This window comes from Mustela putorius, unplaced genomic scaffold (genome assembly GCF_011764305.1).
Source record: "Mustela putorius furo isolate JIRA1106 unplaced genomic scaffold, ASM1176430v1.1 tig00000430_pilon_pilon_pilon, whole genome shotgun sequence".
In the NCBI taxonomy this organism is placed as follows: Eukaryota; Metazoa; Chordata; class Mammalia; order Carnivora; family Mustelidae; genus Mustela; species Mustela putorius.
Window position 1 is genome coordinate 23,730,621 of NW_025421377.1, and position 15,457 is coordinate 23,746,077.

The 15,457-nt window shown below is 37.8% G+C and overlaps 1 protein-coding gene across 2 annotated transcripts in view; it reads right to left on the reverse strand.

Annotated features, from left to right (window-relative positions):
- BTC (betacellulin) overlaps positions 1-15,457 on the reverse strand; it is a 43,351-nt gene that overhangs the window by 14,309 nt on the left and 13,585 nt on the right. For both annotated transcript variants that reach the window (XM_045079874.1, XM_045079873.1), the window contains exon 2: positions 3,244-3,342. In XM_045079874.1, coding sequence (XP_044935809.1) covers positions 3,244-3,342 — 99 coding nt within the window. The remainder of the gene's footprint in view (positions 1-3,243; positions 3,343-15,457) is intronic.

The following is a 15,457-nucleotide window of genomic DNA, read 5'->3' on the forward strand; positions in this document are numbered from 1 at the left end:
TGTTGGTGTGTGAGTGTATTTGTACATTTAAAATTATTCAGCAGGGGGGCACATAAAGAAAACTGGACAAGAAGAAAACTTGTATTTCTTTTGTTTTTTGAGAGTGCGTGTTATGGGATTCCAGTGTATATAACGCCTCCTTTGCTTGGTCTCCTTTGCTGGTTCTTTCCTGTATCCCCCAGAATCTAAATTTTACAATGCTTTGGGACTCAGTGCTTTCTCATCTCTTCTCTTTACACTCCCTTTCCGGGCATTTCCTGGCTTTGAATGCCTTTATGGTAACAATCCCAAATTTATGTTTCCATTCCAGATGTCTTCCTTCAGTGTCCCACAGCACAATGAACATCTCCACCTGGTTGTCTAACTGGCATTTGAAATTGACACTCCCCAAATGGAACACCTGATTCCCCCCCTCATATCTGGTCTTTCCTCATCTTAGTAAACGAAACCTACTTTCTTTCTATGATTCAGGCCACATATCTTAGAGTCACTTCGATGTCTATCTCTTTTACTCTACATTCAATTCGTCAGAAAATTCCATTGGTTGTACTTAAAATATATTCACTTTTCCTTCCATCTCTACTCCTTTGGTCTAAGCGTGACATTTATCTCTAGACCAGAAGTAGTCTCCATGGCAACAATTTCTAACTAGTCTCCCTGCTTCTTTCTGTCCCCGCTCATCTGCACACAGACACTGAATGATGTTATTAAAACTCAGAGCTGAAGGTTTTATAATCCCCAGCAAGGCTCTCCATGACGCTACACTTTACCTCTCTTTCCCCATTACCTCTACAACCTCATCCTTGGTCATGTTGTTCCTTTTTGCATCCAGGGTACCTTGAAAAGGGTCTGCTGCATTGCTGGTACACAGAAGCATTGGTAGGAATGAATATTTTCCTTCCTCAAGACAGAAAAGGACAAAATAAAAATGAAATGCTTAGAGATTGGGGCTATTTGAAAATAAAATTATAAAATCATTTAGAAACGAGAACAACTCCTAAAGATCATCTGATTTATTTCTTAATTTTCCAGGTTGCAAACGAGTGTCTCAAAGCTTAAGTGACTTGCCCAAGGTCACACAGACAATATAGACACTATGCTCCTGCTCCACATTAATTCCTTTTCAAGAACAGTTTTTCCCTTTTGGGCTTTACTTTCAAGGATTATTTTCCAGAATTTTCTTTGCATATTCAGCATTGAGATCTTCCCACGTGATTCCAGCAGTTTAGCAAGGTGAATAACAATTATACATTCTAGACCCGATCGCTCCACATTTGTGGTAGGCTACCCCACTTACTGTGTGACTTTAAACAAGCCAACAATCTTCTGCACGGTAAAGAAACAATTAATAGACCGAAAAGACAACCTATAGCTGCTATGGGAAATACTACAGAGAAAAAAAAATACTGATAAACAGAACTACCATATGATCCAGCATTCCAACCTCTGAGTATTTAACCAAAAATACTGAAATAAGAATCCAAAGACATACTCATACTCCCATGCTTATTGCGGCACTATACACAACAGCCAAGATGTGGAAATAACCTAAATATCCATCAAAATAAGAATGAATGTGGTTTATGCAAACAGTGGAATATTATTCAGCCTTAAAAAAGCAGAAATTCTTGCCATCTGCAACAACACAGATGGACCTTGGGAGCATTATGCTAAGGTAAGTAAGCCAGTTATAGAAAAACAAACACATGATTCTACTTATAAAGGGTATTTAAATAGCCAAATCCACAGAAGCTGAGAGCAGAATGGTAGTTTCCAGGGGCTGGGGGTTGCGGGGTGGGGGGGGGGAATGAGAAGTCGCTGTTTAATGGGTACAAAGTTTGGGTTATGCAAGATGAATAATTTTAAGAGATATACTGTACAACATCCTGCCTATAGTTAACAATCTTATACTCTACACTTCAAATTTTGTTAAAAGTGTAGATCTCATATTTAAATATTCTTACTAAAGTTTAAAAAAAAATAGGCAACACATTTAAGATAATGATGAGGCAGGTTTTTTAATACTCTCAATCACTGGATGACAGAATAATCTCCCAAAAGAAATGTGAAAATGCCATCGCTGAAGCTATTTAAAACTCAACTGAAGATAAAATTTGCCTTATTCTTCTCTCTACATGAGTGACAAGACCCACACAAGCATGACCTAAGACACCAATGGATTCCACATTATGTGGGCACTTTCCAGACCACCTACTAGTATGGAGAAAGAAAGAGGAAGATTGGTCTGGAACTGATGACTCACAACAGGACAACTTGCTCAGTATGTTCCTGGCTCAGTTATGACTTCTGCAGGGTGCTAGGAAAGGAGCACTTAACAACAAGTCACTACCCTCCCAGCTCCAAAAAGTTTCCAGGGAATACAGGAGGCTCTCTCCAACCTACTTTTAGAATTGGCCTTTGTTTTATTTTAAAACAGAAACAACCCCAGAAGACCAGACCATTCAGTCTATAAAAAGGACAGACTAGGGGTCATCAAACTATGGTCCAATGGCCAAATCTGGCCCACAGCTTATTTCTCTAAATAAAGTTTTATTAAAATAGATCTAAAGTTGCTCATTTGCAATGTGTCTATGGCTGCTTTCACAATACAATGGCCAAGCTGAGTAGCTGTAAAAAGGCTGCATGGCCCACAAGACCTAAAATATTTATTATTTGATCTCTTATCAAGACTCATTCTTTCTTTGGACTAATGGCTTTGAGAATACTGAATCAAGCATCTCTAAGGTAAAAAATATGTAAAAGTCATTGCCTTTCCCCCTTCTTTTAAGTTGTGGAATAGAAAAAAAATAATCTGAATAGAATATGCCAACTTTTTATGAATCTATTCCAAGATATTCCATGCTAGAGTCTGGAGGACACATATGTGACACCTAAAATAGTATAATTATTAAAAATGGAAACCCTGGAATCAGAAAGACCTGAGTGTGAATCCCAGATTTGCAATTTACCGGCTCTGTGACTTTTGGCAAGTTACTTAATCTTTTTGGGCTTCACTTTGAAATAAAGTCAAAAATACTATCCAGCTCAGTGGACCCTTGTGAGGAACAAAGGCATTACTATACATACAGCACTTGGCAGAGAGCCTGGGACATTCGTATGTGCTCAAAAAACTACCTAGTTTTATGATTACATGAGTATTAAAAATTAAAATTAAGGAAATCAGCTTTCCAAGATTGCACATGAGGCTGATAAAATACAAATGTATCACTTGTTAAGCATTACCTGCGCAGTTTTCCCCAGGATCTTGACAGAGAAGGCCATCGTTTTCAGGACTCCTGGTTGAATTCCCATCTGCCACAACACAGTGGAGGATCACTAGACCTTCAAGTTCAAAACAGAACCAAAACAAGCATGAAAAGTTGAAAATCTCCTTAATGCAAAGTACTCTACCAAAGTCGTGACCTGTTTATGAAAATAACAAGCCTGTGACTTTCATTTCCAAGGCATTCTGCCACAGCAAGGGGCCTGGCGTGGGAGTGGGTACACAGACCAGCAAGTCTAAATTTTTCACCCTCAAGAACAAGGACAGAATTTTCAAGCCAACATCCCTTACATGTAACTATGCATCTTGAGTGAAGAGACTTGGCCATAGTTTATGATGGAGACATCACAGAAGCAGAGGAATAGAAAGGGTTCTCAGCTGCTGCACAGATAAACGGATAAATCTCCAGGGAGAATGGAGAACACGTACCCTCTCCATTCCATACCGATTCGACGTTTCTCAGGTACTAACTATTGTTCGTACTTCCTTCTTGAGATATGTGAACTAGATATTCAATTTGTGGAAACTATTTGAAAATTGCACCTTCCCTCAGCTGGGTACTCCTGTTGCTGAGAAGGACAAACCTCATGGAAAGGATGGTGGAGAGCGGAATACTGTGTGTTGGTTAGAACAGTTTAAAATACAATGGGTAGTTCTTGTGTGGACCTGATTCAAGAAAATCAACTGTAAAAAGTCACTAATGAGCTAATCTGAGAAATTTGACCCTGACTAGACATTGGATAATATTAAGGAATTACTACAGATAATTTTAAGGGTGATAATCATATTGTGGTTCAGGATAAAAAAACAGAACCCAATATGTCTTAAAGATATAAATTTAAATACTTATTAATGAAATTAATGTTTCCAAGATTTACTTTAAAATAATCCAACAAGGGGCGAAGAGTACAAGATGCTGAGAGACACTTACAGATGTGACAAGATTGGCCACATAATAAGAAGATGGAGAGGGCAAAAGGTAAGGGAGGGCAGATGTGGAGAGATGAGTGGCTTGGGAGTTAGCTAGACCTGAGTTCATGACCTGGTTTTGCCACTTTAGAGTCATGTACCTTATGCCAATTTCATAACCTCTCAATTTCCTCATTGGCAAAATGGAGATAATTATTATTTCCTCTTCAGAGCATTACTGTGAGGATTCAATCAGGTAAGTATACAAAACAACACATTGTTGGCATGTAATCAATGCTCACTTAAATTACTCATTATTATGTACCTGGCAGGAATCGGATAACTTGCCCACTGGGTATATTGACATTTATCCACCTAGCCAATGGTTTCTAAACTGTGCATGTTCTATAATTCAGCTCAGTTCAGCAAACATCCATGAGCATGCAGAAAAACACAGGTGGACAGGACAGACTCTACCCTCAAAGGGCTCCGAAGCTAGTAAGACAGGCAATCAGCTAACCAATTAGCCGTAACACGAAGTGAGACTGTTGCGCCTGAACACAATAGTATCTGGCAAGTTCAAAGGCCAAAGAGTTTTCAAAAAGAATCTTTCAATATGGAGACTCTTTGCTAGGTATCTAATTAGAAAAGTTTCAAAAAAATTTAAAAAGGTGGTAATTAACATTGGAAATAGTGAATAGAAATAGAAACTCAAATCCACTGATATTGGGTAAATTAGCACTTCTTTACTGGAGGACAAATTAGTACTGTATGTGCTAAAAGCAAAAATACCAAAAAAATGCAATTATTTCATTTCTAGTAATTATTCAGAAGGAAATAATCCAAGATACATAAAAAGATGTAACTGAAAAATTCTCTACATAACACGGGTTCTAAAAACTTGGAAATTCCCTAAGTATTTATAAAGATAGAGTTGACTAAATACACGGAACTATTTTCATGCAATAAAATGCCATTCAAGCATAATTCAAACAGTAATAGAACATTTTGATATATTCCTGAGAGAGAGAGACTATAGAATAATAATGTAGTGGGATTTTGTGTGTCTGCATCAGTGTGTGATAATAGTATAAAATAGGCCCATATAGATAGATAATCAAAAAGTTGGGTAAGTAAGTAGATAGAGAGTTGTTCACATTGGTTAGGAGACTTTTATCTTAATTTTCCTTATTTACACTTTCTAATTTTCTAGTAGCACATTTTATTTGTTGCAACAGTAAAAAAGGGAATGTCTTCCCAATTGAAATTTACCCCAAAGATAGAGAGGTAGTGAAATGAAGAGCCATCTGTATCTCAGTGTTCAGAGCAGCAATAGCCACAGTTGCCAAACTGGAAAGAACCAAGATGCTTGGTTCTTGGTTCTTCAACAGAGGAATGAATAAAGAAGATATGGTCCATATATACTATGGAGTATGATGCCTCCATCAGAAAGGACGAATCCCCAACTTTTGTAGCAACATGGATGGGACTGGAAGAGATTATGCTGAGTGAAATAAGTCAAGCAGAGAAAGTCAATTATCATATGGTTTCACTTATTTCTGGAACATAAGGAGTAACACGGAGGACATGGGGAGACAGAGAGGAGAAGGGAGTTGGGGGAAATTGGAGGGGGAGATGAACCATGAGAGAATATGGACTCTGAAAAACACTCTGAGGGTTTTCGGGGGGTGGTGAATCTGATGGTGGGTGTTAAGGAGGGCACGTATTGCATGGAGCATTGGGTGTGGTGCATAAACAATGGATTCTGGAACACTGGAAAGAAATTTAAAGAATAAATAAAAAATAAAAAAAAAAAAAAAACAAGTATCAGGGGCACCTGGGTGGTTCAGTGGGTTAAGCCTCTGCCTTCGGCTTTGGTCACGATCTCAGGATCCTGGGATCGAGCCCCACATCGGGATCTCTGTTCAGCAGGAGCCTGCTTCCTCCTCTCACTTTGCCTGCCTCTCTGCCTATTTGTGATCTCTGTCAAATAAATAAATAAAAATTTTAAATATATATATATCAGTATTTTGGTTCAAAAAAAATACACACACACAATATGGACACCAAATTTCTAGATTTTTCGTATCTTTTATCCAAACACTGCCACTCTCCTTTCACACTTATAATAAACCAGAAACATAAAATCATTTTGGGCTTTCCAAGCATGTTGATTATATATTTACTCTTCTTTGTAATCCTGGTAACTAACACAGAACACAAATGTTGAAAAAATGAACAGATCAGTCTATAAAAGAACAAAACAACTTTCAGATTAAAAAAATCTTAGTATCTCTTTCTAGTGGAAAATATCAATCAATTTCTTTATTATTATAAAATAGGTTTAATTCATTTTTAAATTCCCATACATGAGCTTTCTCCATGGGCAGAGTCAGGAGGACTTAATTCTGGAGTTACTCTAACATTGGGAATTTTACAAAACACTCTAAATCTTACAGAGATTCCATATCCACAAACTGGGGATGACAATATATTTTTCAAGAGGATATTGTGGAAATAAAATTAGGTAACACAAAAAGGCATGTGGCTTGACATCTAGTATACAATTTTAAGTCCACTCACACTCCTTTCTATCACTTATCATCTAACCCACCATTCTCCACTTCCACCTAACAGAGGGAGTTCTGATTGCCCTGAACCCCTGCGCAGGGCCTTCAAGCACGCTGGCTGGCTGGTGCCTGCGCCCAGACTCTGTTCCGCTATGAATCACTCCACATGCCAGCATTAGCTGGTGAACGGACGCCACTGGGAGCACCCCAGACGGGAACCCTAGGGAGGAGGCTCTCTCAGGCAAACCAAGGCACTGGGGTAGCCCGTGCTCTTCTCCCCACCCACAAACGTCAGGTTATAGTCACAACCTGGTGGCCGTGAACCAAATCCAGCCTGAAGAACCATTTTCTTGATCTGCATGGCTTTAAACAATTGAATCATGACAGCTCATATTAAACCTGGATTTTTCTGCTTCCACTGAAAAAGCAGAAATTCTGGCAACACGGTGTGAAATAGCTTCCTGGCAACAACTGGGTGCAACTAAGCAGCAGGTGACTCCTTTAATGCCCCAGACCATCAGGCTTGCTGTGCTCATTTACTTGACCTGCCTAGACCCTGACAGGAATTTCAAGTTGTGATCTGTACGGAGCAACTCAGGAATCGCAGAAATGCTTACAAAACCATTTACTCAATACTGAAGACTGCTTCACAGAGGAAAGGCATTCCTGTTCCATCCATAATTCAACAAATATTATTGAGTACCATGATACAAGACACCGAAGGCTCAAAGATAACAGATACTATCACTGACCTTAAGGAGCTCACATTCTGGTAAGGAAGGTAGACACACAGATCTTTAAGGTGTAGTGTAGTAAAGACAACAGCAGAGGTGACACAGGATAGAGAGTCAACTCTACTTAACTGCAAAGACTTGAAAGAGAAGATGAGAATTGTGGGGAGTTTTTAATGAGGAAGAAATGATTTTTTAACACATCAGTTAGTGACTTCTAGAAGATAAAAATTGTGTAGGCAAGGTAACATAATCATTGATGTTATTTGTTTCTGCAGTAGATAATATTTATATGATGATAATAATGCAAATACTGATCATTGAAATTATTATATCAAAAATGATAAAAAAAAAAATCAGGGCCAGTAATTAGTTCCACATACACCATGTGGGGAAACAGCGGTGATGAATCAGTATCTATGCTGTGCCAGTTCTTAAATGTTTAGACTATCACCCCTATAGCAATATACTGAAATTATGAGAGTAGAGGAACTCAGTAGGTAAAATCTAAACTTGACAAGTCAATAAATAGCATTACAAGCAAGGTATTTAGCAAGATGGAGATAAATACATAAATACAGAAGAAACACTTAAAATATTCAGAAGTGGTTGCTTCTAAGAGGTGGAGAGGAGGGAAATCATGGTGCCAAGATCTGCTATTTGTTGTTATAAACCTTTTAGCACTATTGGATTTTTTAAAAATCTATGTCTATTTATTACTTTATCAAAAATAAAATTAATTTTTAAGAAAATGGTAAATAAAGTTGTAATTAGCCAAGGCATTCTAAACAAAAGGGGCAGCTTGTAAAAGGACACAGTGGAAGTAATACAACTTGTCTAGCTTGTCTGGAGGGTGAGTAGGGATTGTGATGGAGAGGAGGCTGGGGCAAAAATAAATATGACCATCTTAATTACTCTGGATTCTGTTAGGCACCCAGTTTGGGGTCATTGAAATGCTTTAAGTGAGAAACAACATAATCTTTTCATTTGGTTTGTTCTGCGTGTGTGTGTTTGTTTTTTTGAAAAGGTTACTTGAATACCAGCATAGATTATTCAGACACATGTAAACCAAGCGGGTGGCACTGGGTATGGGGAAGAAGAAATGAACACGAGAGATATTCACAAAGTAAAATTTATAAGACTTGGTGGCTAGTGGGACAGAGTGGGAAGTGAGAAAAAAGAAGTCTAGAATGACTCCAGAGTTTGGAGCTTGAATGGCTGAGTGGATTGTGGTTCCAATCACAGACATATGGGACACCAAAAGATAAACATTAGGGAGAAATATTAGTGGCATGGGAAGTATGCAAATGATCTCAGATTACTTTTCAAAGATGTCCAACTGCAAAGGGAAGGGAAAGACTAGTGAACAGATTTAAAAAAAAAAAAAAAAGGAGGGGACTTGTTTTTGTTTTTAATATAGAGAAAATTGATAGAAAGAAGCCAAAGGTATAGGAAAGAGGCAAAAGATGGGCTACCAGTAGAGGCAGAAAAGGTTACAAATCATAGTCTGAAAGGCAGGGCCTCTTCTGCAGTTTTTGATCCTTTGTAGTCAAAGTTAGTAACTTTGCAAATATCACTTCATTTTCAGTGAATGAAAGGTCATTAGAAAATAAGGGCTTAAAGGTATTTTACATTCTATACATCTCATGTCATTGTTCAAAGGAATCTGGCTCAAACTGAATGCAAAACACCCAAAGGTTTCTCAACTTTTACACTATTGACATTTGGGCTGGATAATTCCATGTTAAGGGAAGCTGTGCATCATAGAATAATGATTATCCCTGGCTTTTACCCTCCAAATGCTGGTAACATCCTGCCCCCACCTCTCCCTCTGGTCCTGAGTTGTCACAATCGAACATATCTCCCACCATTGCCAAATATCCCTGAGAGGAAAACTGACCTGGTTGAGAACCACTGCAATTCTCTCCAAACTGTTTTAATATTTTTTGTCCAAAATATACCTTTCATTTTGAATGTGTTGCTTTATTATAAATCAATTAAACAGCCTCAAAGCCTTAAATTTTCACTTCTTAAAGAATTTCTATGGGAAAGGTTCATTATCTTGTGGAAAGATCACCAAACTCAGTCATTAATTCACTGTGTGACCTTGAATTAATTAACAATCTATCCTGAACTTTTTCCTTAAGAAAACTTAGAATCACAAGTTTCCTGCCCATTCCATAATCTGGTTCATGAAAATCAAATGAAATAATATAGTAAAATAATTTATTCAAAAAGATGTTATTAAAATGATCATTATCTTCATCAGAGAACGTATGGATTATACTTTAGAGAAAATGAAAGAAAATATGGTACCTAGATGTGGAAAACAATAAGATTTTCATTCAGAAGAGTCACAATTTTATTAAATTTCAGAATTAGTAAAAACCTTCGAGGAATTAAAATATCCTACCAACCAATTCTCAACTTCCTGAAATCATCCTCTGGAAAAGTTCCTCAACCCTGCCTTCTAATTTCAGCACAGAGTCTTCTCTCTCCTCCAAGCCGTTCCATTTCCGTGAGACCTTCCATCCATTCTTTCAATTGCAGCCATTTCATTCAAAAAGATTATGGAGCTTTTATTTCTAAGGCTCTATAAGTGATGCTTTACATTAAGCTAGTTTTTTGCCTTCCCATAACTTTACTCCACTCACTGGGATCATCTGGAATAAGTCTAATCTCTCTTTCCCATGACAGATTTTCATTATTTGAAGCCAGATACCAAGACTTTCTGAAAGGATTCCTCTTCTTCGGGCTGAGCATCCTGGTTCCTTCAACCACATTTTACCTGTCATCATCAAGACCCTCATAATCCTTGCCATGGTCCCCTAAATGTAAGGTCAAACCAACGTGCCTTTTCACATGGTTCTGGCAAAGACGGAATAGACTGGGGCTCTCCTCCCCCACACTGTAGGCGCTGTATTTCTGGTAATGCAGCCCCGTAGCACATCAGCCATTTTTGGCTGTCTGATTAAATACTGAGGGTTTTTAATAAAAGGAAACTCTTACATCTCTTGTGCTACTGGAAAGCAGTGTAATGATGGGATTATTTGTTCTTTTTCATTGTAGCTCTGTTTTGCTTCACTTTTGTTTTTTACTTAAAAAAATGATTTTAGACTTTTTAGAGTTCCCTTTACAATGTGTATTCGGTTTCACCTATCAGTAAAATATTTCATAATCTTTTTGTTTTCTTATTCTTTCATTCAACCTATTTCATGTGACCTGCATAATTTCTGAGAGATGATTAAAGCAATAAAAAAAAAAACAAAACAAAAAATGTTAGATTCGTTGTGTCTGCTAAGTGATGAGAAATTGAGTCTGTATTTCTGGTGCTAGTTAATAAATATCAACCGTACTCATAAAACTGAAGACAAAAAGGAAAAGAAATCCAATTCTACTTTCATGAGTCAAAGTTCCATTTATGAGATGTTCACATTAAAAATTACAGAATGTATTAAAAGCATTATCCCTGTCAGTCAGCATGGAGAATGAAGTCATTGGGAACAATATGAGCATTGAAAGAGACCCAGTCTGACAAGGAGCATGACCCACTGTCTCATAGTTAACTGCTAAATGCTGAGGTAAGTTGTACACCAGCTGGGTCAACTATTTAAAAGATCAAATGTGACCAACATCAACAGTTATGTAGGTTGTATTTGCCTCATCTCTGAGCTGAATTTTCCATTTTTACAGCCAAGGGCATTTTTTATTTAAAAATAAAAATAAATATAACATTATCAAAAAAATAGCCATTCATCTGTATTCTGATGACTTAGGAATCTTCAATATCTTAGCTTCTATTTGTATCTACCAAATCCAGGGATTTCTTATGATATTGTACCCATCTCATTTTAGGATTTAAACCACACCCCACACCCCGTTAGAAAATCCAACTGTAAATCAAAGGAGAATTTATTAATCTATGAATATAAGCAGAAATTGGGAGAACATCTCATAGTCAAATCCCTAAAATTCTGTTTATATAGAAGAAAGCAGTGTCTATTAATGGGAAAAAGATAAAGTGGGAGTCAGATGGCACCAGATTTGAATCCTGGTTGTACATTCTAATCACCAGTTTTGCGATTATGATTAAGTGACTCAACATTGAACTTAAGGGTCCCCATATGTAAACTGAGGCCCATACTGAGTAAACAACATGGTAGATCTAGCTATATGCTTAAAAAAGAGAAAAAATAAGGTATGAATTATTAACCTTGGTAATGCCTGGCACAGGGTAGGTCCTCAACCCAATAGCAGCTATGAAAGAGCTGAAGCAAAAAAAAAAAGACTCTAATTCCTCTGGTAAAACAGTAGATTATCATTCCCCTAAATGGATATTGACAAATTTCTACATATATGCTGTGATTTGATCCATATGTAAAATATGGCTATGAAACAAAATATGAAAGCTAAATATGTATACATATACATATACATATACATATACATGTACACACCACATTCCTATAGTGTGCTTATATGTATGTACTTAGTGAGGCAAAACAACATGTTGGCCTTTCTATAGGCTGCTTCTCTCCAGAGTTTTTAAAAGACATTGGAAGTGAATGCGCCTCAGCTGATGAACAGAAATATGGCATCTTGTATGGTTCTTTGTATTCTCAGGACAGTTCTGCCAGTGACTCAGCATACTGAGTATGTCTGCCAGGGCTACTGATTCAGTGGGTTGGTTAAATGATTCAGTGATACAAACACAGTAGACCAAGTCAGATCTTGGATGGTGCTGTCTGACAACCAAGGGGATTGTAAATCATAGCTCCAATTTTAGAAAAATAAAGTTAAAAAAGGTTTAAAAATTTTAATCAACATTTGGAATATAAAAACTATAAGGATCTGGGGGATTTTTTTCATTGTATCTCCATTGTCAAGAAGAGAAACAGAACCCTGAGTATACATACTATACAGAGAGCATTTTCTAAGTCTGAAAAGAGATTACATCTAACATGCAGTTGGAGGGGCTCATGGGTGGCTCGGTCAGTTAAGCATCTGGCTCTTAATTTCAGCTCAGGTCGTCATCTCAGGGTAATGAGATCAAGCCTCCAGTCAGCTGAGAGGGTGCTTAAAATTCTCTTGGGTGCCTTCTGACCCTCCCCCACTGCTCATGTTCACTCTCTCTCTCCCTCATACTCTCTCTCAAAAAAAAAAAAAAAAGAAAAGAAAAGAAAAAAGAAGAAAAAACATGCAGTTGAAAAAAATATTGGGGATTGGAATGATGTTTATCATTGTGGGCTTGTGATTGACTGAGACAAAAACTAAAAGAGGTGAAGTTTGACATTAGCATTCTCTTCCATCTATTCTTGTTAACTTTTTTTCCATCTTTTTTTCATTGCTGTTTTGCCTTCCTATAAACCAGTATCTTTGTACTTCCTTGACATTCCCCCAAATAGAAGATAACTTTTAAACATAATTTCCTTTCCAAATGCGTTTGCTTTCAAAGCAGATGTGCAAGGAGAGAAATTAAGTAACTCAAATATTCTAAACTCAAGTGCTTCAACCTGGGTCTTCTAGAAAGCAGAACCTGAGATATATATGAAGGGATTATCACTTTATTTAGGAGGCCCAAGCTCTGGAGTCACAAGAATGAAGAGAAAAAAAAAAAAAAAAAAAGAAAAGAAATGAAGCAAAGAAGGCAAAGCAATGCAATGTATGTACCCATCTCACAGATGCAGCTCCAGAGTACGCCACAAAGAGACACCAAACTTTGCTCGGACCACATGTCCACTCATACAGAAGCTATATAAAGCATTTTAAACAAACAAACAAACAAAAAAACTCTTCATCTTAAAGTAGTTCGTGGCAGAAAGAATGAAGGAGAAATACGTCTGCCGCAATCACTTTCATCACCCATTTCCTAGACAAAATTCCAAGTAAGGGGTGATAATTGCCTCAACCTCTGGCCCTTTGCTGAATGAGAGGCTAGAACTTGTGCCCTGGACATGGCGTTTTCCATGTCCAAAACAAGGGACAACTCACTATAGGTAGGGAGCTGGGCAAAGAAAAAGGAAATAGTCAAAGGGCTCTTCAGAGGGGTATATTGTTTGTGGCCTGGCCCAAGGAACATTTGAGGCATCAGGACATCTCATGGACAACCATGTTCTAAGAGAAGGAGGGACCCTTCAAAGGTCTCTCAAATCATATCATCTGAAAAACTGCCCATACTGTCAAACTTAAGATAGGCTTCTGGATTTTCAGGACTAGGAAAGGAAGTTCTAAGGGGTTCTTCATAGTTTATGTTCATTCAAAATCAGGAAAGTAACATATGAACTCTTTCCTCTCCACATGTAAAATTTTATCCCAAAAGGTAGAAACAGTATCTTGGTGTTTAAGAAAAGCTAAGAAGGATGGATAACACTTTTTTAACTTATAAAAGTACTCCAGGGGGGCGCCTGGGTGGCTCAATGGGTTAAAACCTTAGACTTCAGCTTGGGTCATGATCTCAGGGTCCTGGGATCAAGCCCCTGCATCAGGCTCTTGCTCCAGCGGGGAGCCTGCTTCCTCCTCTCTCTCTCTCTCTCTCTCTCTCTCTCTCTGCCTGCCTCTCTGCCTACTTGTGATCTCTGTCTGTCAAATGAATAAATAAAATCTTAAAAAAAAAAAAAAGTATTCCAGGGACACCTGGGTAGCTCAGTCGATTAAGCCTCTGCCTTTGGCTCAGGTCATGATCCCAGGGTCCTGGGATCCTCCTGCATGGGGCTCCTTGCTCAGAGGGGAGCCTGCTTCTCTCTCTGCCTCTGCCTGACACTCTGCCTGCCTGTACCCTCTGTCTCTCTCTTTCTCTGACAAATAAAAAAAAAAAAATCTTAAAAAAAAAAAAAAGTACTCCACAATCTTAAATTTTTAAAGCCCAGAGAGGTAAGTATTTTAGCCACCTGTGATACATAAACTACTTCATATATCTGAAAATTGTCAACACTGCAATAATGTCTTTGCCAGTAAATCAACCTCTTTTTTTTTTCTCACCATGACCATTATTAAATCTGTAACAACAATGACTAAATTGAATGGGAATTCCATAATAACCTAGAGCTAGTTTCTTAGAAATCATCAGTTGTCAATTGACTTTCTGATTCCCATTCCTTTATGATAAGACCATTCCAGACAGTCAGACATTACAATACTTTAAATGAAAAGCTCTGGGCTCACTGAATTTCCATAATAGTTCATAGACAGGAGGAGAAAGGAACCAACCAAAAGAACAATTTGTTATCAGGGAGGATTATCCGATTGCAAAATGAGGAGAGACTGTGGAGTTGGCCTCTGGATTTAGTGATAACACAGTCTCTGACCCATGAGGTAACAGTCATCGAACTTTAATAATGGTAAGGGAAAGAACATAGAACTTAAGAGTAGATGCTTACCCAACCTGAAAAAGCCCCAGAATTTAGGCTCTTAAAATGAGCTAGGGAAAGCCAATCCAACTTAACATTAATCCATTATTATCTTTATCAACAAAATGATTTGCAGAGAGTAGAAGTAGAAAGAAAGGGGGGGAAAGAAAGAAAGAAAGAAAGAAAGAAAGAAAGAAAGATAGACAAGGTAGTATATTTTAAATGTCAGGTATATATAAAATGGAGACTATTGGAATCCCAAAAAGAAGCAATGTGTTGAGCTGGAAAAACCATAGGGAAAAGTTTCACAGAGGTTGGGAACAAAACTGGGTCAAAGGCGTTGACACAGAAATGAGCCTAATGTGTTTTGAAGATACTGAGTCAAGCTGCCCAGCTGCAGTGAAGAATTCTGGAGGGTATTAAGAACAAGGGCCTTCTTGAAGTGTCTGGTGTGACTGTGAAATGATTCAATTGATTTTCCTGTGTGACCTATGAAAGTAAGACACATGGAGACATGGTCACACCACGTATTTCCAGCTGAAGCTCTGAAGTGTCATTTGCCACATCCAAAAGACAGATTCCCAGTAAAGAATCTGACTAGTCTAGAAAACCACTTAA